This window comes from Rhinopithecus bieti, unplaced genomic scaffold (assembly GCF_001698545.2).
Source record: "Rhinopithecus bieti isolate Rb0 unplaced genomic scaffold, ASM169854v2 scaffold_8675, whole genome shotgun sequence".
In the NCBI taxonomy this organism is placed as follows: domain Eukaryota; kingdom Metazoa; phylum Chordata; class Mammalia; order Primates; family Cercopithecidae; genus Rhinopithecus; species Rhinopithecus bieti.
In genome coordinates, this window is record NW_016806447.1 from 4,349,264 (window position 1) to 4,373,781 (window position 24,518).

The following is a 24,518-nucleotide window of genomic DNA, read 5'->3' on the forward strand; positions in this document are numbered from 1 at the left end:
CTTTCTTTTTTTTTCTGAGACGGAATCTCGCTCTGTTGCCCAGGCTGGAGTGAGTGAAGTGGCACGATCTCCGCTCACTACAAGCTCCGCCCCCCAGGTTCACACCATTCTCCTGCCTCAGCCTCCTGAGTAGCTGGGACTACAGGCGCCCGCCACCACGCCTGGCTACTTTTCTTTTGTATTTTTAGTAGAGACGGTGTTTCACAGTGTTCGCCAAGATGGTCTTGATCTTCTGACCTCGTAATCCACCCGCCTCGGCCTTCCAAAGTACTGGGATTACAGGCGTGAGCCACGCGCCCAGCCAGGATCTTGTTTTTTAAAGTCAAATCAGTAAAACATCTTTATTGATGTGTATGTAAAGGCATTCAGCTATATATAATTTTAAAGGACTCCTTGCATATCTACCTCATCTCCTGAGTTGCCTCTATTCAAAGAAGACTTATCTTAGTCTGAGATTTTTCTTGATCAGAAAAAAACAGTAAAGATATCTCAAATCTGTTATCTTAGGGTCAAGGAAATTGAGGCTCTTGGAATAGAAGTGACTTATCTAAAGTCAAATGGAGAGGGAGGGGTAGAGCTAGCTGTGCCAGCTGGTCTCCTGATCCTGAACCCACTTTTCCCATCGCAAGGATGACCATACATCCCATTTGCCTGGACTAGTCCCACCTGGTTTCTGTATACCTGTTGTTCTGGTGTAATCACTAACACCTCCTTTCCTCCAAAAGATTTCTGCTTTGGACAATAAATTCTATGGCCATCCCTCACCTCTCATGCCACATTGTCCTTACAGACCACAATGTATCCCACTTCTTGGCTCTCTTAAGGAGTTGAGGCCTACTCAAACTGGCTCAGGCAAGATGGGATTCTTTTTTTCTTTTTGTAAATCTGGAAGGGGAAGCTCATAGAAATCAAAGGGCAAGAACCATGGCACAGTAAGGCCTCCTGAGAGGACAATCGAAAGTGGAAAGTCAGCAGGAACCAGGCACACTCTGTCTCCCACTTTTTCCTCTGCTTTCTCCAACAGGCCTCCTCTGTTTACTCAGCCTGGCTCTGTACTCATCCGGGCTTGCTCAGCCCGGCCTCAGTGTGACTTTCCAGCTGCTGACCTCTCATAGACGTCCTTCATCTCCTAGTTTCTCTTTTCCAAGTTTATAACGGAGCTATGTGATCGGCTCAGCACAGGAAGAAACTATAGCGCTGTAAACAGAGGCAGTGTCATTAATTTCCTTGCAAGATTCTCTAACTCCTAAGCAAAATTATCCAAATTCTTTCCTGGCTTTTAGAAACACGATCTTGTGATATCAAAATCATATTGTTTCTTTCAGTGTCTTACTAATTCATGTTGACTATGAGTGCATTCCTCATTAATGATTAAGACAATACAGTAGGCTAACACTTGTCAGCATAGCCCCTAGACTCTAGGAGATGCATCTAAATCACTTACAAAGATTTAGACAATACCAGACCCCACCCCAGACCTGCTGAATCAGACTCTTTAGGAACAGAACCCAGGTTAAAGTCCTTATCATAATATCCATTAGTGGAGGCAGGTTGCTGTGGGATGGTAATCTGCAATTTTAGGAATATGCATTTTTTAAAAAGTTGTTTATATTTGTATAGTGATTATTTTAGACCATGTCGTCATTCCTTAAGATGGTAATTCTAATTGAGGATATTACTACTAATAATTACTATTAATCTGCAAGTTTACATTAAAGGAAATATTATTTGGTGAGGAGGGGAAGGTTCCCGCCTGTGGAAACTACTTTGTTTTATTGTTAAATAAAATCCAAGATTTCATTCTGTCAGGCCACAGCAAAGGGGCCATCTGTTCTGCCAGACGTTTGCTTGTTTCCCAGGAAGAATCAGGAGGTGGAGTTATAAGCTCATTAATGAAAACATAGGACGTTGGCCAAGTGACTAGACATTCCTGGCCATATCATCAAGATACGCACTGTCTATACACTATACACTAAGGAACGGACCATTTTTAATCCAAGCTGGTGACTAGAAAAAACAACCAAGGGAAGTAAAGACCACTTTAGGTGTTTGCTTTCTGTATCTAAAAGCACCTTTAGGTACATGCTTTGGCAGTCATTCTTTTATTTGACAAGTATTTACTGAGTGTGTACCATTTGCAAGGCAGTGTGCCAAGACCTATGGATATAACACTAAACAAGATGCAGTCTCTACCCTTACAGATTTTATAATCCAATTTAAACTCCTGGGCCCCTCATACTCTTAAAAATTATTGAGGACCCCAAAGAACTTACGTTTCCATGGGTTATACCTATTGATATGTACAATATTAAAATTTGAAACTGATAAGTATTTTTGAGAAATGTTTAAAACAGAAGAATACACAAGCACATATTCCAATATGACATCATTACACACCACGGTAGCCTCTGGAAAGCTCCAGTCTACACTCAGAGAAATAATAGAATTAAAAAGGCAAATGATACCTTAGTATTAAAATAGTTTTGACCGGCCGGGCGCGGTGGCTCAAGCCTGTAATCCCAGCACTTTGGGAGGCCGAGACGGGTGGATCACGAGGTCAGGAAATCGAGACCATCCTGGCTAACACGGTGAAACCCCGTCTCTACTAAAAAATACAAAAATCTAGCCGGGAGAAGTGGCGGGCGCCTGTAGTCCCAGCTACTTCGGAGGCTGAGGCAGGAGAATGGCGTGAACCTGGGAGGCGGAGCTTGCAGTGAGCTGAGATCCGGCCACTGCACTCCAGCCCGGGAGACAGAGCGAGACTCCGTCTCAAAAAAAAAAAAAAAAAAAAAAAAAAAAATTTGACCTTTTGGGCCCCTCCTTAGAAGGTCTTGGGGCTCCCCAGGGGTCCTGAGATCCCACTTTGAGATCCCACTTTAATTAATTATTTTGATTTTTAGAAAATTTTAAAAAATACATAATATCCCTGTTTTATATTCCTGTAAGGCCAGTTTGGAAGCTATATTGTTAACGTTTTCAAACAACCAGGATTTTTCTTGGTGTGTCTTTCATTTACTGTGTCATTTTGGCTTTCCGTGAGTCCAGTGTTAAAAACAGGAGTTTGGGCCATCAGTAATTCCAGTTTCACAATCTCCTGTCTTTCCCCGAGTGCTGATCAAAGTAGACAAGAGCATTCATATCTCCATAATTGAATTACTCAGTAATTCCCTTCTAGCCTCAGCCCTGCAGGGATTTTCAACCTGTATGACGTAGTTTGGTATTTTAATCTAGTGTGAAAGCTCTCTTTGAAGGTAGAGGTCCTGTTGTATTTGGTTTTGTGTCTTTTCTTACTGCCAAATGCAATGTCTTATTCACAATAGATGGTCAGTAAGTATTACTTGGATGAATAGAGAAAATAATTTCTTTGGAAATGATTTTGTTTGCATTTTGTTGTTAAGTCTCACATTTTGCCCCACTTTGTAGGCCAGTGGTCACATGTTTGTCTCATGAATTATAGATTTATACCTTTAAAATCTGGAAACTTCACCCATTGGTCCAGATTTCCAACTTCTCTTAAAACATGTGGATGTTCTTTGGTGCTCGTCATACCAAGTTCTGTGTGGTAGCCATCTGGGCAGAAAAGAGGCTGACCCTTAGAAGAGACCTGCCTTCCCTGTTTCCCACTGTCTTAGTCCATTCAGGCTGCTGTCACAACATAGCATAGACTGGGTGGCTTATAAACAACAGAAATTTATTTCTTATAGTTCTGGAGGCTGGGAAGTCCAAGATCAAGGCCCCGGCAGATTTGGGGTGTGGTGAGGGCCCACTGCCTCATAGATCATGGACTTCTCAGTCTAACCTCACATGGCGAATGAGCTCTCTGGGGTACCTTTTATGAGAACTAATCCCATTCGAGAGGGTTCTATGCTCATAACCTAATCACCTCCTAATCTCACCACTTTGGGGGTAAGGATATCAACAAAGGAGTTTTGAGGGGACATAAACATTCAGACCACAGCACCCACCGTCCTTTGCGCCCTTATTGGCTCCCAGGGTCCAGTGAAGGTGTCTGTTGTTGTGCGTGTGCTGTTGTGTTTCTTAGAGAAATATTTCTCTATATGTGACACTCCTTACCAAAAGAAGGAAAATGGAAGATAGCTTGAGAGGATCATGGGTTTAACAGAAATGGGAGAGGGCATGTTTCTTTGTAGAAATGCATATTGCTGCTGGGGTTTGACATGCAAACAAATGTGCAAACCCACGGCCTGTGTCACTCATTTGCCCTAGCCATCTGGCCCCTTCAGCATCTGGATTTTACACACTTTCCAGAGAGAGTGTGAGGCAGAGTGCCATTGTTACACTAATGTAATCACTCATTGCAAGTCCCAGTTTTTTTAATTCATTTTTTAATTGACAAGTCAAAGTTATATGTATTTAGGGCATGCAACATGATGTTTTGAGAGAGAGATAGATATAGATAGATATACATAGTGAAATGGCTAAATCAAGCTGTTTAACATACGCATTATCTCAAGTGCTTATCTTTTGTGGTAAGAACACTTCAAATCTAATCTCAGCATTTTTCAAGTATACAGTATTTTTGGGGCTTTTTGTTTGTTTGTTTGTTTTTGTTTTGAGATAGGGCCTCTCTCTATCACCCAGGCTGGAGTACAGTGCTGCTACCATGGCTCATTGCAGCCTTGACCTCCTGGGTTCAGGCCATCCCCCTGCTTTAACCTCTAAAGTTGCTGGAACTACAGGTATGCACCACCATGCCAGGCTAATTTTTAATTTTTTTTTGTAGGGATGGGGTCTTGCTGTGTTGCCCAGGCTTGTCTCAAATTCCTGAGCTTAAGCAATCCTCCTGCCTTTGCCTCCTAAAGTCCTGGGATTACAGGCATGAGCCACTGTGCCTGGCCCAACATATTCACTGTAATCACCATGATGTATGTTAGATCTCTTGAATTTGTTTATATCAAACTGAAATTTTGTATCCTTTGACTAACATCTCACCAGTCCTCCCAGCCCCCACAGTTCCCATTTTAAGGATATTTTCTTTTAACACTGTACATCTGACAATCAACAGTAATGGAAGAGGAGACATAGAAATAGGTAGGTAAATGGAATACTATGCAGCTGTAAAAAAGGATGAGTTCATGTCCTTTGTAGGGACATGGATGCAGCTAGAAGCCATCATTCTCAGCAAACTATCGCAAGAACAGAAAACCAAATACCGCATGTTCTCACTCATAGGTGGGAATTGAACAATGAGATCACCTGGACACAGAAAGGGGAGCATGACACACCGGGTCCTATTGTGGGGAGGGGGGAGCGGGGAGGGATAGCATTAGGAGATATACCTAATGTAAATGACGAGTTAATGGGTGCACCACACCAACATGGCACATGTATATATATGTAACAAACTTTCATGTTGTGCACATGCACCCTAGAACTTAAAGTATTAAAAAAAAAAAAAAAGAAATAGGTAGGTAATGAAAATATTACTTATTTCAAATTTGAGAGATATAATCACAACCAAACAGGTTGCAAAATAATGAGACTGGCTGTGTAAGTTACACACAGAATATGTGGGCCTTGTTTCCATGACCTGATTTCTTATTTATTCACATCTGAAAATCCTCTTTCTCTCTACCCTCCCCACTCCCCATATATATATATATATTCCCCCACCCTCCACCCTCCGCCCCCAATTTTCCTCTGGTTCTATGTTTAGGTTTCTATCTGGTAGCTGCTTTTTTCCCTTTAGGTCATCAGTTTTCAAACTTGGCTGTACATTTGTAATCACCTAGAAACTTTCAAAAATAAGTTAGTGGGTATTTTGTAGCGGGAGGTTTTTTGGGGATTGCCATTCTACCATATTGTCGTTTTTGTAATTTATAAACAAAGTAACAGTCCACCCATGAGCTAGCATTTGAATCTGAACTATCAGCGCTCATTAGTTAAAACTATGACAGTTGCAAAATCAAAATGAGTTAAGCAACAGTGACATAAATAAATGAATGCCAATACATTTTTACTGAGTTAAAATAAGGTGAGGGAATAAGAGTAGAATGTTAATGGCAGTTTATTTCTTTTATGTAAACAGTGAAAATTACTTAAATTACTGCAAGAGTCTGAGTTGGGTTTGCTTCATTTCAGGGAGCCATTTTAAAAAACAAAGCAAAGCAATTTGTGTTTTGCCATTTGATGAGTTTTATTAATCTGGAGTCCAGTATGCAATTAAGGCCAATACCATCCATACACAATTAGGCCAAGTTCTCCAAGTTGGTCTGCATTGTCTCTGGATGAATTTAGACTGTGCAGATGGCAACATGGATGCTTAAGTTGCGTTTAATTATTAAGTAGCACTTTACTGACCTTAAAGAACAACTAGTAGTGCTCTTGAGTCCCGAAACTTTCCTTAAAAGTCTTACTGATTCCTGTGAAAGCCTAATGGATTCCCTGAGTGCTTATTTTTATCACTTGGAAGTGACTTACATCAGGACAGCTGGTTTAACCACTCATGGTGTTGCCTTCCCAAAAGATTGCTGTCAGGCTGACTTGGGTTGTGGCTGTATTAAGTCATGTCAGTGTTCAGCAGTCAAGTTAATCCAGCCTGCATCTGTTCCTTCATCTGCAGGTCAGGTGTCAGCCTGGCCAGCAACTCTGTGTTCACTACACACAGCGCAGAGAGGCTGTTCTCAGTTCTGCCTCTGACCAGCCTTCTGTGTACCCAAATGGAAGCTTATGCTGGGAAAGATTCTTTTACTTTTGTTTTAAAACAGTCTCACTTCATACATGGTAAAAACTATTACGCTTCTCCAGTAATTCAAGAAATGCAAGTTCAAACAAGAAGATGCTATTTTGCCAGTACTAAAGAAGCAAAGATTTCTGAAAACCTTAAACACCGATATTGGGATGGATATGTTGAAATGGTTGCTCATACACTGCTTTCCAGAGCAACTTGTTGATACTTAAAGGCTCATGAGTTCATGAAAACTTGTTGTCCCTAGACCCAATAATCCCAATCTAGGAGTCTATTCTAAGAAATTATTCACTGATTTGGGCGGGCTGTGGTGCCTCACGCCTGTAATCCCAGCACTTTGGGAGGCCGAGGTAGGTGGATCACTTGAGGCCAGGAGTTAGAGTCCAGCCTGGCCAACATGGTGAAACCCCATCTCTACTAAAAATACAAAAAGTAGCTGGGTGTGGTGGTGTGCACCTGTAATCCCAGCTACTCCAGTGACTGAGGCATGACAGTCACAGGTTGCAGCGAGCCAAGATTGCACTCCTGCACTCCAGCCTGGGTGACAAGACCGAGACTCTGTCTCAAAAAAAAAAAAAATTATTCACTAATTTGGATGAATATATTCAAGAACGTTTACTTCAGCATGAAAACAACACAAATTTCCTGTAGTAAAAGAATGATTAAATAAACTGATTTAGTATATTTTATAAAATATACTAATATAGTAGATTAATATACAGACATTAAAATAGCAGTTTCAAAAACTGTTTAATAACAAGGATCATAATAAAAGATGAGTGAAAAAATGATGCAATACATATGATCTCAATTTTGTTTAAAATACACATATGTATGACTAGATCAGAGGGAAGTAAACCCATGTTAATAGCTATGATGTGGATTGCAGGGGATTTAAATTTTCTTCGTTTTACTTTCTTCATTATCCAGATTTTCTGTGACAAATACGATGGAATGGGTAGGGAGTGGATGGAATAGCATTTACCTGATTTAAAGTAACAACAGGCTGGGCACGGTGGCTCACACCTGTAATCCTAACACTTTGGGAGGCTGAGGTGGGCAGATCACTTGAGATCAGGAGTTTGAGATCAGCCTGACTAACATAGTCAAGCCCTTTCTTTACTAAAAATACAAAATTGGCTGGGTGTGGTAGTGCATGCCTATAATTCCAGCTACTCAAGAGGCTGAGGCAGCAGAATAGCTTGAACCCGGGAGGCAGAGGTTGTGGTAAGCCAAGATCATGCCACTGCACTCCAGCCTGGGCGACAGTGAGACTTCCTTTCAAAAAATAAATAAATAACTGAATAAATAAAAAATAAAGTAGCAAAAATCAGTAGCCTCATTTGTGAATAGAAATTGGAGGCAACACATGACTTTTCTACACATTTGTAGTAATGTTATCTGCTACTTTAAACATCTCTTCTAATATGAATATAGAAATTTCTGTAGATTGATAATTTATCATGATATCTAGGTATTTTTCCCTTCGATAAATGTGATATTTTATTGCTTACAAGTCTAGTTTGTTCTGTGTTATCTCAAGGAGTTTTTAGAATTCACCAATAAAATAAGAAGGTAGGAAATCTTGTCTACTGTTATATCTCCAATACCTAGAACAGTGGCTGGCACAAAGCAATTGCTAAGTTAATATTTGTGGAAAGAATGAAAGAGTTTCATCAATTTTAAGGTTGTGAAAATCCTATGCTATACTTGCTATGAAAAAGGATATTATAAAAAATTTATTAAAACCAAAATTGCTAAAGATAGATCTAACAGACTTAGAACTAATGTTTGTGTGCCTTTGGCATATTAATTATGCATAAAAATAGACCCTGCTAATTCCAAACTAGTCTTAACCATTTATGAAAGGAGGCCAAAATGTCTCCTTGAAAAATAATATTTGCAGCTAAGAAAGTTACTATCTCTTCTTGATTCTGCAGTACTGAAATTCAGACTTTATTTATTCAGATCACCTTTCTCACATATTATTTAGAATATGTGGCATTTTGCCACACTGAAGACTTTACGAAGAAGAACTAGGTAAACAGCAGAAGATGAATGCCTGGCACAGCATTGTGCTATACGCTACAGTATCATTTGTTTCTTCATTAATTATTTATTGTGTCCCTTCTGTGCCAAGTAAATGTTATTCCATCCACTCCCTACCCATTCCATCATATTTGTCACAGAAAATTTGGATAATGAAGAAAGTAACCTTGCTATGTGCTGGGGATCCATGAAAAAGATACAGTCCTTAGTACCAGACCCAGTCTGATACTAAAGACTAATAAACACATTTTGCTTATAAAACTTGTGAAGTTTCATGAAAGCAGAGAGAAAACACACAGCCCAGAGGGGCCTTCTGAGAGATGGCACTTCTGAATTGAGCCCTGAAGCCCAAGTAGAAGTGAACCAGGGCCCTGCAGTGATAAGGCCCTGAAGTGATAAGTAGAAGTGGTAAGGGCCCTGCAGAGACTTCTGGGTGAAGGGCAGTGAGTCCCTCAGGCCAAGGCCCTGGCTGAGAATTTGTATGGTGGGTGCTAGGTAACAGTAGATGGTTGCGTGTTGCTGGTGCATAAAGTGCCTACCAGGAAATGACAGCGACAGGTGACGCAGTTGCATCAGATCACAACAGGTCAAGGACTGTGGACTTTATCCTTTGAGCAGGGCTGGAGTATCTGTTCCATTAGGCACTTTTGACAGGCTTCTCTAAAGGCTGAGGTGGATGAAGCGTTTAAAAGGACAAAGGCTGGAGAGAGGGAGACCAGTTAGGAGCCTACATACAGTATTGTCACAGTCCAAGCCAAGGATGAAATGTGCCTTGGGGTAGAAATGGGGAAGAGGAGGAGGTGAAATAAGCAGGACTTAGTGATCAACTACGGGAGAAAATCCTGAGTCCATTTTGGTCATGTTGTCTTGGAGCAGCCTGTGAGGTGTTCAGATGGGGGAATTTTATCACAGATCCATGCCACTGGAAGGATCTAAATCGTTTCAGGCATAAGCTGTTTGTTAGGCTGAATTACTGGGTCTTACACGTTTTTCACTCCCTGTTACATGCATGTTGGTTTTGTGTCCTTAGCTAAATTTCTTCTTACAGACAGGGCCTATGCCTGTTTGCAGGGCATAGTCCGGGCACATAGAAAGCGCTCAGTAGGTACCTATTGGCTGATTAACTGAAAAGTATGTTTTTCAATCCGAATTATTAATTTAAGCTGTTGACACTGCGAATTCACCACATAGCTTGATTATTTCCAGTATTTTTGTTTTAGTGGTAGTGCCACAGTATTGTGCATGGAAAAATCCTTTATGTTCATCTTGGTTAAAATTAATAAGCAACAGTTATATTGTGACTCCACAGTGCCACTGTTAATATCCAGGTTCACACTGTAAAACTGATTTAAGGCCTTATGCTGCTTTTTCATTTAGTGTAACTAAGAAGACTCAGCTGATTACAAGGTTTGTCTGGTGGCTGTCACCACCACAGCAGAACCCTCAGTGAGGAGGATCAGTTGTTCCCAAGCCATGGCTTTCTGTTCAGACTGGCAAAGGGCGCTTTTGAGGGGGACACTAGCTCGTTGTATCTGGCGGAATGAATGACTTCCTGTGCCAGACAGTCCGCGGTCTTGAGGCTGAGGTTACTATTTGTTAGTTTCTCAGGCCTTCCTTTGCGGAGCAAGCCCCTGGGAGTGCACACTTGAATGCCCTGAGGATCAGAAATAGAAGGGGCAGAAATTAAAAGTTTAAGTCAAAACAGAGCCCTCTCTGGACCATCTTGTGGCAGGAGGTTGAGGTGCTTTCTTTGGACACATTAGCATACTGGGGCTGCACGGCCACCTGGAAACTGTGGAGTTAAACTCTCCCTTTCCCGGTTCCTCACCTGTGGGCTCCTGACCAGGAGCTGACCGTGGCCTCACACAGCTGCCCTAGTTTCCTTTCCTCCAGATGGCGGGGGTGACACTCCAGGAAACCCTGAGAGTTCAGGGTCCACCTTATGGCTGCTCCATAGTTTCACTGTCCCTCTGGGGCTAGAGTTGCCAACTAAAATAAAATACAGGACACCTAGTTAAATTTGAATTTCAGATAAACAACAAATAACGTTTTAGTATGAGTCTGTCTTGTGTGATATTTCGATTCAGTCCGATGTATCAGTTGTTAACATCCTGCCATATTTACTTTATCTCTCTGATGCACTTTTTCTTTTTTTTTTTTTTTTTTTTTTTGAGACGGAGTCTCGCTGTGTCGCCCAGGCTGGAGTGCAGTGGCCGGATCTCAGCTCACTGCAAGCTCCGCCTCCCGGGTTTACGCCATTCTCCTGCCTCAGCCTCCCGAGTAGCTGGGACTACAGGCGTCCGCCATCTCGCCCGGCTAGTTTTTTGTATTTTTTAGTAGAGACGGGGTTTCACCGTGTTAGCCAGGATGGTCTCGATCTCCTGACCTCGTGATCCACCCGTCTCGGCCTCCCAAAGTGCTGGGATTACAGGCTTGAGCCACCGCGCCCGGCCACACTTTTTCTTGAATTATTTGCATGTAAGTTATAGCTATCACACACTTTGTTCCTAAATCCTTCAGCATGCATCTCCTATGAATAAAAGCATTTTTGACGTAGCCCATGCAATATTTGGGGCATAATCATATTATAAAATTATTTGTTGTTTATCTGAAATTCAAATTTAACTGAGTATCCCAGGTTTTATTTGCTAAATCTGGCAACTCTACCCTCAGGGTGCCATAGGGTGGCAGCTGCTGCATGGGTGAGCAAATCTGCAGACCTAGACTTGGTCAGATTTGATTTCACTTACTGGCTTTGTGACTTGGGACAGCCAGTGCCACCATTTCTTTGTTTGCAAAATGGGGATTTTTATTTTGTAGTGTCATCGTAAAACTCAGAGATAATGTACATTGTAAAGCCCCTAGCATAGCACCTGACTTTAGCAGACTCATAGTAAATTGCAGCTGGCGTGGTAGTAATGGTAACTGAATGGTAACTGTCATTCTCTGAGCTAAAAGTGAGAAAATAAAAATAAAGACACAACTGTTTTAGAAATGTTGGCAGCTGTATTTACAACTTCTCTCTGTCCTCTCGTTCCCCATCTCTCTTCCTACTTAGTGCATTCACGTGAGCATGCGCGCACGTGTGCACACACACACACACACACTCACTCTCCAACACGTGATCTACTCTGGGATTGACAGTTTCCTGACAAACATCCAGCTTGTAAGGTGGAGGAAAAGAGACATATGAAAGGAGCAGGAAAAGCCACCACTCTTGAGGGCAAGATGTGAATGGAGTAAAAGGGGCTATGAGGATCTGTCTGAGTGCCGGTGACTCAGCTAAGAAGTGGCCAGGCAGAGAAGGGCCGTAGGGGTGGAGGCAGACAGAGGAGAAGCCCTGCTGTAACACAGTCTGGGTTGGTTGTGACTCTGGCACGCTGTCAAGGACTGTTTTTATTGTTCTTGTTAGTATTTCGTTTGCTTTGTTTCATTAAGAAGTCAAATGTACTAAATGTTTATTTCTATCCTGAAGGTTGGAGGAACAAGTTCAAGTCACACTGTTAACACATGTCAGAACAACCGGGTTTACCCTTCCTTCTGGTAACCCCCTCTTTCTGGAAACATTTTTACTTGTCTTTAGATTTATGGTTGCCTATAAGCTGGACGCCAGCCCAGCAAGATAAACCCGGGAGGTTAGCCATCTGTTCATTTCTGTTTGCTGATTCTTTCAGGGTTCCTTATTCTGAGGTGATTTTCTTCACATGAACAAATAAATGAGATCTGAAGTCCTTTCTCACTGGAAACTTCACACACTATGATGCTTGTCAGGAAAAATTAGGCAGGAATACAGAGTGCTCACTCAACTGTCCTGACAGTCACAGGAAGGGAAGTGCGGTAGAGCCGAGAGTGGGGGCGGGGCGGCTGCTTCTGGGCCTTTGCAGCAGAGTGGACCACAGCTGAGGCAGCATCAAGCTCGCCTTTGTTTTGCAAGAACAGAGGAAAGCCAAGATGAAGTGGGTTCTCTTTGTGTGCACTCCTTCTCCCTGCCTTAGGGTCTATCCATAACATCCTATAGAATCTGAGTTTCTTAGATTTTCACTTAAAAAAAAAGGTAAGGGAACTTTTTTTTTTTCTGCTTACAGAAGTAATTTATTTCTGTTGTAAAAATCCAAACAAAAGCAACAGTGAATGGAAGACTCCTAATCCAGATGTGAATTATAACTGATACAAATTCTCAACACTCAAAAGTTCACATTTTGGTTTATTTGCAATCTGTGCTTTTATATTGTTTTGTATTTCAGTCGTTTTACTGTAAAATACAAGGCTTTTCTCCATTAACAGATAGAGGACTGTTGGGAATACCAGGTGTCAGGTTTCTGTTAACTTCAGGCACTGTATTTATCAGGCCTTTGCTGCCATGGTGAGTAACAAGTAACTCCTCAGTCTCGTTGCTTGTAACAATAATATGTGGGTGTGCAGGCTGGTTGCAGTTTGGGCTCAGCTGGCTCAGTGGAACGAGGCTGGACCCCAGGTTTCTGGTTAGCTTTAGGACTAGTCTACACATCTCCATTTTAGAACCTAGGCTGAAGGATCAGCAGCTACCTGTGGCCTGCTCTTCTCTTTTCCGAGGGTGGCAACTCTGAGATGGCAGATAGAAACTTGCTGTGCATCTTAAGTCCTTAGCTCCAAATTGATGCACTGTCATTCCACCCACATCCTGTTGGCCAAATCTAGTCACTTGGCCTAGCCTGAAGTCAGTGAGGCAGGAAGAATACTTCACTCTAGGGGAGCCGTGGTGTATTAATTTGCTAGGGCTTCCCGAACAAATACAACAGGCTGGGTAGCTTAAGCAACAGAAATTTGTCTCATAGTTCTGGATGCTAGAAGTCTGAGATCAAGGTGTTGGCAGGGTTGGTTTCTTCTGAGGCCTGTCTCCTTGACTTGTGGAGGACCGTCAGTTCCGCGTGTTTTCACATGGCCTTCCCTCTGTGCTTCTCTGTGTCCCAGTTTCCTCCTCCAGTTAGGATATCAGTCCTATTAGATCAGGGCCTACCCTCATGACCTCATTTAACCTTCATCAGCGCTTTAAAGACCCTGACTCAAAATACAGGCACATTGTGAGGTATTGGGGGTTAGGACTTCAGCTTAGGAATTTAGAGTATGGGGGGCATTATTCGTCCTATAATGCAGAACAGGGGTGGAACGTGCAGGAGGGATTGTGTGCAGAGTGCAGTCTCTGTTTTCAGCTAACCTCAGTGAGGCTAGGCCTCCTGGTTTTTGAAGCGGGGATAGGCAATTCCATTTTAGGGTTTTTGGGGATCCAATAAGAAAATACATTTTAAGCGCCTGGTGGTAGAGGTAGTAGGGATGCATGTGGTTCGACTTGAAATGGAAGGACCAAAACTGGCCTTCTTGGGCCCTTCCCCTTATTCTTCTCTCATCTGGGCAAACTGGGAGTGCTTTTCAGAATTGCTTAACTTCTACAGAAGATACACCATCCATGGAATCTTCAAAAATAACAAAGCTAGCAGGCCCTTTAGGCACTCAGTCTGTGGCCTAGGTTTTGGTTATACTGTGCTTCATGCTTCTGCCCATGTGCTGTCTTTAGTACCCTTCTTTTACAATTATTAATTAATTAATTAATTTTGAGACAGAGTCTTGCTATGTCACCCAGGCTGGAGCGCAGTGGCACGATCTTGGCTCACTGCAACCTCCACCTCCCAGATTCAAGCAAGTCTACTGCCTCAGCCTCTTGAGCAGCCAGGATTACAGGCACGTGCCACCACACCTAGCTGATTTTTGTATTTTTAGTAGAGACGGGGTTTCCCCGTGTTGACCAAGCGCAAACTCCTGACCTCAAGTGATCCGCCCGCCTTGGCCTCCCAAAGTGCTGGGTCACTGGGCCCGGCCCCTTTACAAATATTTATTGAAGGCCTTCTCTAATTTATTAGAACTGTGGGCTCTGTTGGTGTAAGATATGGCCCTATTCTCAGGAGACTGCCATTGAATGCCTGTGAAATGATTAAAATAGTGATCTAGGAGGTCAGAATAGGGGGCATCCCTTCCTCTGCTTCTTGGGTTTAAAGCCAACTACTACCTTACATTTTTGTAAATCTTTTGGTTTTCTTCCTAGAAAATTGTGTTAAGGAATGGTACCGAGGCCTTTGACTCCTGGGAGAAGCCCCCTCTGCCTGTGTATACTCAGTTCTATTTCTTCAATGTCACCAATCCAGAGGAGATCCTCAGAGGGGAGACCCCTCGGGTGGAAGAAGTGGGGCCATACACCTACAGGTAAGTCTTGACCGCCTCCTGTCTTGCAAGAAATACAGAGTGACCCCAGTATGGCCTGCGTCCTTACCTCTTCCCAAGAGCAGGGCTCCAGGGCTGTGTGGGAGCACAGTTTCTGATTTCTTTGTCTGAAACGCTGCTGATGTTTTGTATGTGTGTGTGAAACCTCAGCAGAGAATGGCTTTGTGGACTGCGCCAAGTCTCAGCATGTTGTGTTTTGAAGTGCAGCAGTTTCCTCCTGAGTTGGCAGACTGTGATTATTAAACCATGAAGAGTTACTCCTTACCCTGACCCTTTTAAGGTTGCCCCTTGATATTTTTTTATTTTTTTTTAAGAGACAAAGTCTGGCTCTGTTGCCCAGGCTGGAGTGCAGTAGAGCACTCATAGCTCACTGCCACCTCCCACTCCTGGGTTCAAGTGATCCTCCTGCCTCAGCCTCCCTAGTAGCTAGGATTACAAGTGTTCACCACCCACACTCAGATAATTTTTTTTTGTAGAGATGAGGTCTTGCTATTTTGTCCAGGCTGGTCTTGAACTCCTGGGCTCAAGTGATCCTCCCGCCTCAGTCTTCCAAAGTGTTGGGATTACAGGCGTGAGCACCACCACACCCGGCTACCTTGATATTCTTAAGTGACTTTTAGGGCCTCCCTCCATTTCCATTCCCCACATAACTAGTTTTAAAGCAGTTCCAGAATTTACTGTTGTCTGGGACAGATCTTTCTGTTTCTTACCCACTCCTTTTCTCCACCCATCCTGGGTATAAGCAATAAGCAAGTAGCAGTGTCTGTTAGAGTCTTTGCTGGTGGCCACCAATTTCAAACACTGGGGAATCAGGATCCCTGTAGTCATTTTTAAATGATTAGTAGAGGGAGATGCTTGAATCAGAGCATTTTCTCTGTTGCAATCTTCCCCTTTTCCCTATTATAATACCTTCTCCCTCCCCATATAATAATCTTTCTAATAAATTATCTCCTTACCAAATTAGAAAACAAATTAATAGAGGAAGCAGACAACAAGATCTTTCTTTTTCAGAACTGCTGAATGATAAAAATGCCTCAAAATTCTGTTGTAATCGATTGCTCAATAAATTATTGCTGACTGATTCATGGGTTATGAATCAGTACTAATCCTAGTTCCTCCCTTGGGTGCTCATGCTCTGAATCTGGAGTCAGATGACCCATTTTGAATTCCACTTCTGCAACTTACTAGTTCGCCGTGCTTCCATTTCCTTATCTATAAAATGGGGATACAAATAGGACCTCCGTCACACGATTATTATGAAGATTGAGTCAATGAGTCATTATGTACAAAGTGCTTAGACTAGTGCCTAGCACATAATTAGTGATACTTAAGTGTTTGCTCTTACTATTAGTTGGATTAGGCTATTTTTGCATTGCTATAAAGAAATACCTGAGTCTGGGTAATTTATAAAGAAAAGAGGTTTAATTGGCTCACGGTTCTGCAGGCTGTACACACATGGCATGCTGGCTCTGCTTGGCTTCTAGGAAAGCCTCAGGGAGCTTATACTCATGGCAGAAGGCAAAGCAGGAGCAGGCACGTTACATGACGAAAGCAGGAGCAAGGGATGAGGAGGTGCCACACTTTACAACAACAAGATCTCGTGAGAACTCACCCACTGTTGTGAGGACAGCACCAAACCATGAGGGATCCTCCCCTATGACCCAAACACCTCCCACCTGGCCCTACCTCCAACACTGAGGATTACAGTTCAACATGAGATTTGGAGGGGACATCCAAACTATATCATTCCACCCCTGGCCTCCAAATATCATGTCCTTCTCACTTGTCAAAATATAATCATCCCTTCTCAATAGTCCCCAAAGTCTTAACTCATTCCAGCATTAACTCAAGTCCTAAGTCCCAAGTCTCATCTAGAGATGAATTCCTTCCACCTATAATCCTGTAAAATCAAAACAAGTTATTTCCTTCCAAGATACAATGCGGGTATCAGCATTGGGCAAACATTCCCATTTGAAAAGGGAGAAATTGGCCATAAGAAAGGGACTACAGGCCCCAAGCAAGTCTGAAACCCAACAGGGTAGTTATTAAATCATAAAGCTCCAAAATCGTCTCCTTTGACTTCGTATTTCATATCCAGAGCACAGTGGTGCAAGTGGTGGGCTCCCAAGGCCTTAGGCAGCTCTACCCCTGTAGTTTTTTTATGCTGAGATTGCAAGCTGATGGTGGCTCTACCATTCTGGTGTCTGGAGGATGGTGGCCTTCTTCCCACAGCTCCACTAGGCAGTGCCTCAGTGGGGACTCTGTGTGGAGCCAGCTCTGCATTTCCCCTCCTCGCTGCCTTAGTAGAGGTTCTCTTGAGGGCTCTGCCCTTGGAGCCATTTTCTGCTGGGGCACCCAGGCTTTCTCATACATCATCTGAAATCTAGGTGGAGGATGCCAAGCCTCCTTCACTCTTGCACTCTGTGTTCCTGCAGGCTTAACATGACATGGAAGCTGCCAAAGCTTATAGCTTGCACCCTCCAGAGGAGTGGCCCGAGCTGTGCCTGAACCCCATGGCTAGAGCTGGAGTGTCTGGGATGTGGGAAACAGCACAGGGAAGTGGTGCCTCTGGCCTGGTCCCTGAAACCACTCAGTTCTCCTAGATCTCAGGGCCTGTGATGGAAGGGGCTGCCTCAGAGATCTCTGAAATGTTTTCAAGGCCTTTTCCCCATTGTCTTGACTATCAGCACTTGGCTTCTTTTTAGTTACGCAAATCTTTTTAGCAATGTTTGCTCTACAGCCTGCTTGAATTTATCTCCCCACAAAAATATTTTGTTTTGTTTTGTTTTTGAGACAGGGTCTCAGTCTGTTGCCAGGCTGGAGTGTGGTGGCATGATCATGGCTCACTGCAGCCTTGGCCTCCTGGGTTCAAGGGATCCCCCTGCCTCAGCCTCCCAAGTAGCTAGGACTATAGGCAAGTGCCACCACATCTGGCTAATTTTTAACTTTTTTTTGAGACAGAGTCTCCCTATGTTGCCCAGGCTGTGGAAATGCTTTTTCTTTCTCTGCCACATGCCCAGGTTGCAAATTTTCCAAACCTTTATGTTCTGCTTCCCTTTTAAATATAAGGTCCAACTTTAAGTCATTTTTTCACTCCCACATCTGAGTGTAGGCTGTTAGAAGCAGCTAGGCGACATCTTGAATGCTTTGCTGCCTAGAAATTTCTTCTGCCACGTATCCTATATCATCACTCCGAAGTTCAAACTTCCACAGATCCCTGGGGCATGAACATGACAGTGACCAAGATCTTTGCTAAGGCATAACACATGTGAACTTTGCTCCAGTCCCAGTAAGTTCCTCATTTCCATCTGAGACCTTTTCAGCCTGAACTTCACTGTCAGCAATTTGGTGACAATCATTTAATCAGTCTCTAAGACATTCCAAACTTTCCCTCATCTTCTTGTCTTCTTCTGAGCCCTCCAAACTCTTCCATTCTCTGCCCATTACCCAGTTTAAAAGCTGCTTCCACATTTTTCAGCTATCTTTATAGCAATATTTGACTCTCAGTACCATTTTTCTTTTTTTCTTTTTTTGAGTCGGAGTCTTGCTCTGCCGCCCAGGCTGGAGTGCAGTGGCCGGCTCTCAGCTCACTGCAAGCTCCGCCTCCCGGGTTCACGCCAATCTCCTGTCTCAGCCTCCCGAGTAGCTGGGACTACAGGCACCCGCCTCGTCGCCCGGCTAGTTTTTTGTATTTTTTAGTAGAGACGGGGTTTCACCGTATTAGCCAGGATGGTCTCGATCTCCTGACCTCGTGATCCGCCCGTCTCGGCCTCCCAAAGTGCTGGGATTACAGGCTTGAGCCACCACGCCCGGCCTCTCAGTACCATTTTTCTATGGTACTGAGAGTACCATAGAATGGTTGTTCTTACATTGCTATAAAGAAATACCTGGCTGGGTGTGGTGGCTCATGCCTGTAATCCTAGCACTTTGGGAGGCCAAGGTGGGTGGATCACTTGAGGTCAGGAGTTTGGGACCAGCCTGGCTAACATGGCAAAACCCCACCTCTACTAAACATACAAAGATTAGCCTGGTGTGGTGTTGCCTGCCTGTAGTCCCAGCTAGTCAGGAGGCTGAGGCAGGAGAATTGCTTGAACCTGGGAGGCAGAGGTTGCAGTGAGCGAGAACATGCCACTATACTCTAGCCTGGGTGACAGAGCAAGGCCCTGTCTCAAAAAACAAAAAAAAAAAAAAAGAAGAAGAAGAAAGAAAGGAAGGAAGGAGGGAGGGAGGGAGGCAAGGAAGGGAGGGAGGGAGGGAAAGAAAGAAAGAAAGAAACAACTTGAGACTGGGTAGTTTACTTAAAAAAGAAGTTTAAGATTAGCCTACAGTTCCACAGGTTCTACAGGAAGCATGATGCTGGCATCTGCTTGGCTTCTGGGGAGGCCTCAGGAAACTTATAATCATGGTGGAAGGAAGAGGGGGAGCAGGCATGTCACATGGCCAGAACAGGAGCAAGAGAGGGGAGAGGTGCCACAGTTTACAACAACCAGATCTCGTGAGAACTCACTTACTATCACGAGGACAGCACTATGCCATGAGGAATCCTTCCCATGACCCAAACACCTCCTACTAGGCCCCACCTACAACATTGGGGATCATATTTCAACATGAGATTTGGAGGGGACACCAAAACTATATTATTGGTCTTTGTGGATTAATTGTTTTAGTCTGTACAAGTCAATATGTAGAATTATAAAGATGAACCCTGTTGCTATATGAAGAAATCTAAGAAAATACATGGGTCCTCATTTTTAAAAGCCATTTTGTATGTGTTTTATGCCTGAGGAAACATTGTGTACTGGGTAGAGAAAGTTTGTGTTTCAAGCTCTCCCACTGGCGACAATTAGAAGTTGAACCAGGATCAGTGTCTAAGTGTCCCATTGTTTGTTGTTGTTGTTATTTTTAAATGAAATTCCTTAAGATGTGATGGAGACTCTGCAAACTATCCAAAATAGTGTCATTCCAACATGTTACCAATATTTAGAATTATTATTATTANGGAGGGAGGGAGGCAAGGAAGGGAGGGAGGGAGGGAAAGAAAGAAAGAAAGAAACAACTTGAGACTGGGTAGTTTACTTAAAAAAGAAGTTTAAGATTAGCCTACAGTTCCACAGGTTCTACAGGAAGCATGATGCTGGCATCTGCTTGGCTTCTGGGGAGGCCTCAGGAAACTTATAATCATGGTGGAAGGAAGAGGGGAGCAGGCATGTCACATGGCCAGAACAGGAGCAAGAGAGGGGAGAGGTGCCACAGTTTACAACAACCAGATCTCGTGAGAACTCACTTACTATCACGAGGACAGCACTATGCCATGAGGAATCCTTCCCATGACCCAAACACCTCCTACTAGGCCCCACCTACAACATTGGGGATCATATTTCAACATGAGATTTGGAGGGGACACCAAAACTATATTATTGGTCTTTGTGGATTAATTGTTTTAGTCTGTACAAGTCAATATGTAGAATTATAAAGATGAACCCTGTTGCTATATGAAGAAATCTAAGAAAATACATGGGTCCTCATTTTAAAAGCCATTTTGTATGTGTTTTATGCCTGAGGAAACATTGTGTACTGGGTAGAGAAAGTTTGTGTTTCAAGCTCTCCCACTGGCGACAATTAGAAGTTGAACCAGGATCAGTGTCTAAGTGTCCCATTGTTTGTTGTTGTTGTTATTTTAAATGAAATTCCTTAAGATGTGATGGAGACTCTGCAAACTATCCAAAATAGTGTCATTCCAACATGTTACCAATATTTAGAATTATTATTATTATTATTATTATTATTTTTTTGAGAAGGAGTCTCGCTCTGTCACCCAGGCTGGAGTGCAGTGGCCAGATCTCAGCTCACTGCAAACTCTGCCTCCCGGGTTTACGCCGTTCTCCTGCCTCAGCCTCCTGAGTAGCTGGGACTACAGGCGCCCGCCACCTCGCCCGGCTAGTTTTTTGTATATTTTAGTAGAGACGGGGTTTCACCGTGTTAGCCAGGATGGTCTCGATCTTCTGACCTCGTGATCCGCCCGCCTCGGCCTCCCAAAGTGCTGGGATTACAGGCTTGAGCCACCGCGCCCGGCCATATTTAGAATTATTAATGAGACACTTTATAATCTTTTGTATACTATTTTTGAAATCCTGTGTACATTTTACACTTATAGAACATTTCATTTCAGACTAGCCACATTTTGAATGTGCAATAGCCACATGTGGCTAGTGGCTACCCTATTAGACAGCATAATTCCAACCATACTCCCATGATTTTTTTTTTTTTCTTTTTTTTTTGAGACAGAGTCTCATTCTGTCTCCCAGGCTGGAGTACAGTGGCACGATCTTGGCTCACTGTAACCTCTGTCTCCCAGGTTCAGGTGATTCTTCTGCCTCAGCCTCCTCTGTAGCTGGAATTACAGGTGTGTGTCACCACACCTGGCTAATTTTTTGCATTTTTAGTAGAGACAAGGTTTCACCATGTTGACCAGGCTGGTCTCGAACTCCTGACCTCCAGTGATCCACCTGCCTCGGCCTCCCAGAGTGTTGGGATTACAGGCGTGAGCCACTGCGTTTGGCCACTCCCATGATTTATAAGCTCCCCAGACACACTACCTTGCCAATATTCATGCTGTTGCTGCAGTCAAGAATGAATTCGCCAGCGCTACCTCTCTTGACCTTCACATCTTACTTAGCGCAAATGCTATCTCCTCCTGAGACTTGCCTGACTTGGGATACTCTCTCCCTGTTACATCTTATTTAAAATGTCAAGTAGACTGGGCACGGTGGCTCACACCTATAATCCCAGCACTTTGGGGGGTTGAGGCGGGCAGATCACTTGAGCTCAGGAGTTCGAGACCAGCCTGGGCAACATGGCAAAACCCCATCTTTAACAGAAATACAAAAAATTAGCCAGGTGTGGTAGCATGTGCCTGTGGCCCCCAGCTACTTGAGAGGCTGAAGTGGGAGCGTTGCTTGAGCCTGGGAGGTGGAGGTTGCAGTGAGCTGAGATTGCACCGCTGCACTCCAGCCTGGGTAACAGATTAAGACCCCCATCTCAAAAAAAAAAAAAAAAAAGTGTCAAGTATACCACTTTATAGCAATTGTAAAGTGGTATGTTGATATGGTCTGGCTGTGTCCCCGCCAGCCAAATCTCAGCTTGAACTGTAGTTCCCATAATCCCCACATGTCATGGGAGGGACCCAGTGGGGGTAATTTAATCATGGGGGCAGTTACCCTCATGCTGTTCTCTTGATAGTAAGTTCGTTCTCACGAGATCTGATGGTTTTATAAGGGACTTTTTAAAAACCCCTGTTGGCCGGGTGTGGTGGCTCGTGCCTATATTCCCAGCGCTTTGGGAGGTCAAGGTGGGCGGATCACTTGAGGTCAAGAGTTTAAGACCAGCGTGGCCAACATAGTGAAACCCTGTCTCTACTAAAATAAAAAAAAAAAAAATTAGCTGGGTGTGGTGGCACTCACCGGCTGAGGCAGGAGAATCACTTGAACCTGGGAGGCAGAGGTTGCAGTGAGCCGAGATCACGCCACCGAATGACAGCCTGGGCGACAGAGCAAGACTCTCTTAAACAACAACAAGAAACAAGCAAAACCCTTTTGTTGGGCACTTCTCCTTTCTGCTGCCATGTGAAAAAGGACATGTTTGTGTCCCCTTCTGCCATGATTGTAAGTTTCCTGAGGCCTCCTCAGCCATGCTGAACTGTGAGTCAATTAAACCTCTTTCCTTTATAAATGACTCAGTCTCAGGTATGTCCTTATTAGCAGTGTGAGAACGGACTAATAAATATGTGCATCCATTATGACAGTGACTAAGTGCATTTTAATAATTGGCTTAGGTATCTGTCTTCCCAGTGTACTGGAAGCTCCATGGGGTGCAGTGACCAAGTCCTTTTGTCTCTGACTGTCTACTGTTTAATGGATATTTGTGGAATATGTGAATTAAACATCTTCAACTATGGTTTAAATTCATAGGACACATGTGGAAAAACTTAACACTATAGGACACAATTACTAAAAAGTGTTTAAAAGTAATGACAAAAAATGCAGTTACTTTTGCACCTACCTAATAGCCGGAACCATAGGATTTAGTTCAGGAAACCCAAGTATAGGTTCAAGAAAGGGGAATCAGGCCCTGAAAATGAATGGCTTTGTTAGGAATATGCACATGTGCAGTGCAGGCTGCTAAGAGCTCCTTACAGGGCTAAGTGGGTCATGAGATCTGGGATTTGTAGAAAAACATGGCTTTTTAGGGAGCTGTCAAAACCCTCTGTGGAGCCTGCTAGTCTCTACATGTGCCTTTTGCAGTCATTCACTGGATTTGATTTCTGTCACTTGTGGCTTTATGATGCTATTGTTTAGGCTGGATAAGACAGAACATTCCAGTAGCTCCTGCTCCAGTGTTTTCTCCCAACTGACTCAGCTGACTCCATCAATTATATGCCAGGGGGCCTGGGGCAAAGGAAGGGGAGGGCATGTAGCCCCTTTCACCAGTTAGTATGGATTGATGTGGTGGTGGGAAACCTCTGAGATGGGGAAGGGCCAAGCAGGGCTGTGGAGGTGGGCCCAACTCATCTGACACAGGATTTACAGTGGCACATTTCCCAAACCTTTCACATATTGGGGAGTTCAGAATAGTAATATTTTTGGAAAAAGACGATGGGCGTTCCAAATGTTGATAACAGCCAGTCAGTTTGTTTTAAGGAATGGAGTGTATTATTTACATTTTTGTAAAGCTACAGATAGAGCAGCCCTGGAACAGGTCTGTGAATACAAGGCTCACTGGCCTCATGATCCTTTTGCTCAGGGACATATTTGTATAAAATTTGTATCCAAGTCATGGTATTCCATGGCTTCTGCAGCCTTTTTGAGGTTTATTTTTTGTCTTGTCAGATACCTTTTTCTATTTTGCCTACCATTTAACATTTCAAGGATTAAAAAAGAAAACAGTTTGTCTAAGGGCACTTCCAGGTAATTTTCATATTTCTAAGAAGTATTTGCTAAATTTACAATATCCCGTGAAAGATCTTATTTTGGGGTTTCTTAGTTTTGCCATTTGGATTATTCATTTCTTTTTTAGGCTTGTATTATTTAAAAAGATTTAGGGCTATATCTTAAGTTATTTTATTATTCATTGATATCAAGTAATACTGGATTTTCAAATATCAACATATATAATGTATACAGCATTATCTTTAAGAGTGTAAACTATATATTATTAAAATTACACATATATATGTGTCCCATATATATAATCACTAAAGATCAACTTGAAAATGCAGTAAAGTTTTGAACAAAAATTACTATCCATGGCTTCACTGTCTGAATGCTATTAACATTTTAGTGGATATCTTGCTAACTGGATATCAATTTAGTTAGCATTGGATATCAATGCTAACTAACATTTTAGTGGATATCTTCTCGGCCATTTTTCCATGGATGAGTTTTAGATGATTATCATACTGTGTACATATGCATGTGCACATATAAAATATACATGTTTTTTATTCATATAA

General features: G+C 43.0%; 1 protein-coding gene across 1 annotated transcript in view; it reads left to right on the forward strand.

The window, feature by feature from the left end:
• Positions 1-24,518, forward strand: part of SCARB2 (scavenger receptor class B member 2) — a 59,204-nt gene that overhangs the window by 5,129 nt on the left and 29,557 nt on the right. Inside the window, exon 2 of the mRNA XM_017876564.1 lies at positions 14,835-14,992. Within this exon, the coding sequence (XP_017732053.1) occupies positions 14,835-14,992 (158 nt within the window). The remainder of the gene's footprint in view (positions 1-14,834; positions 14,993-24,518) is intronic.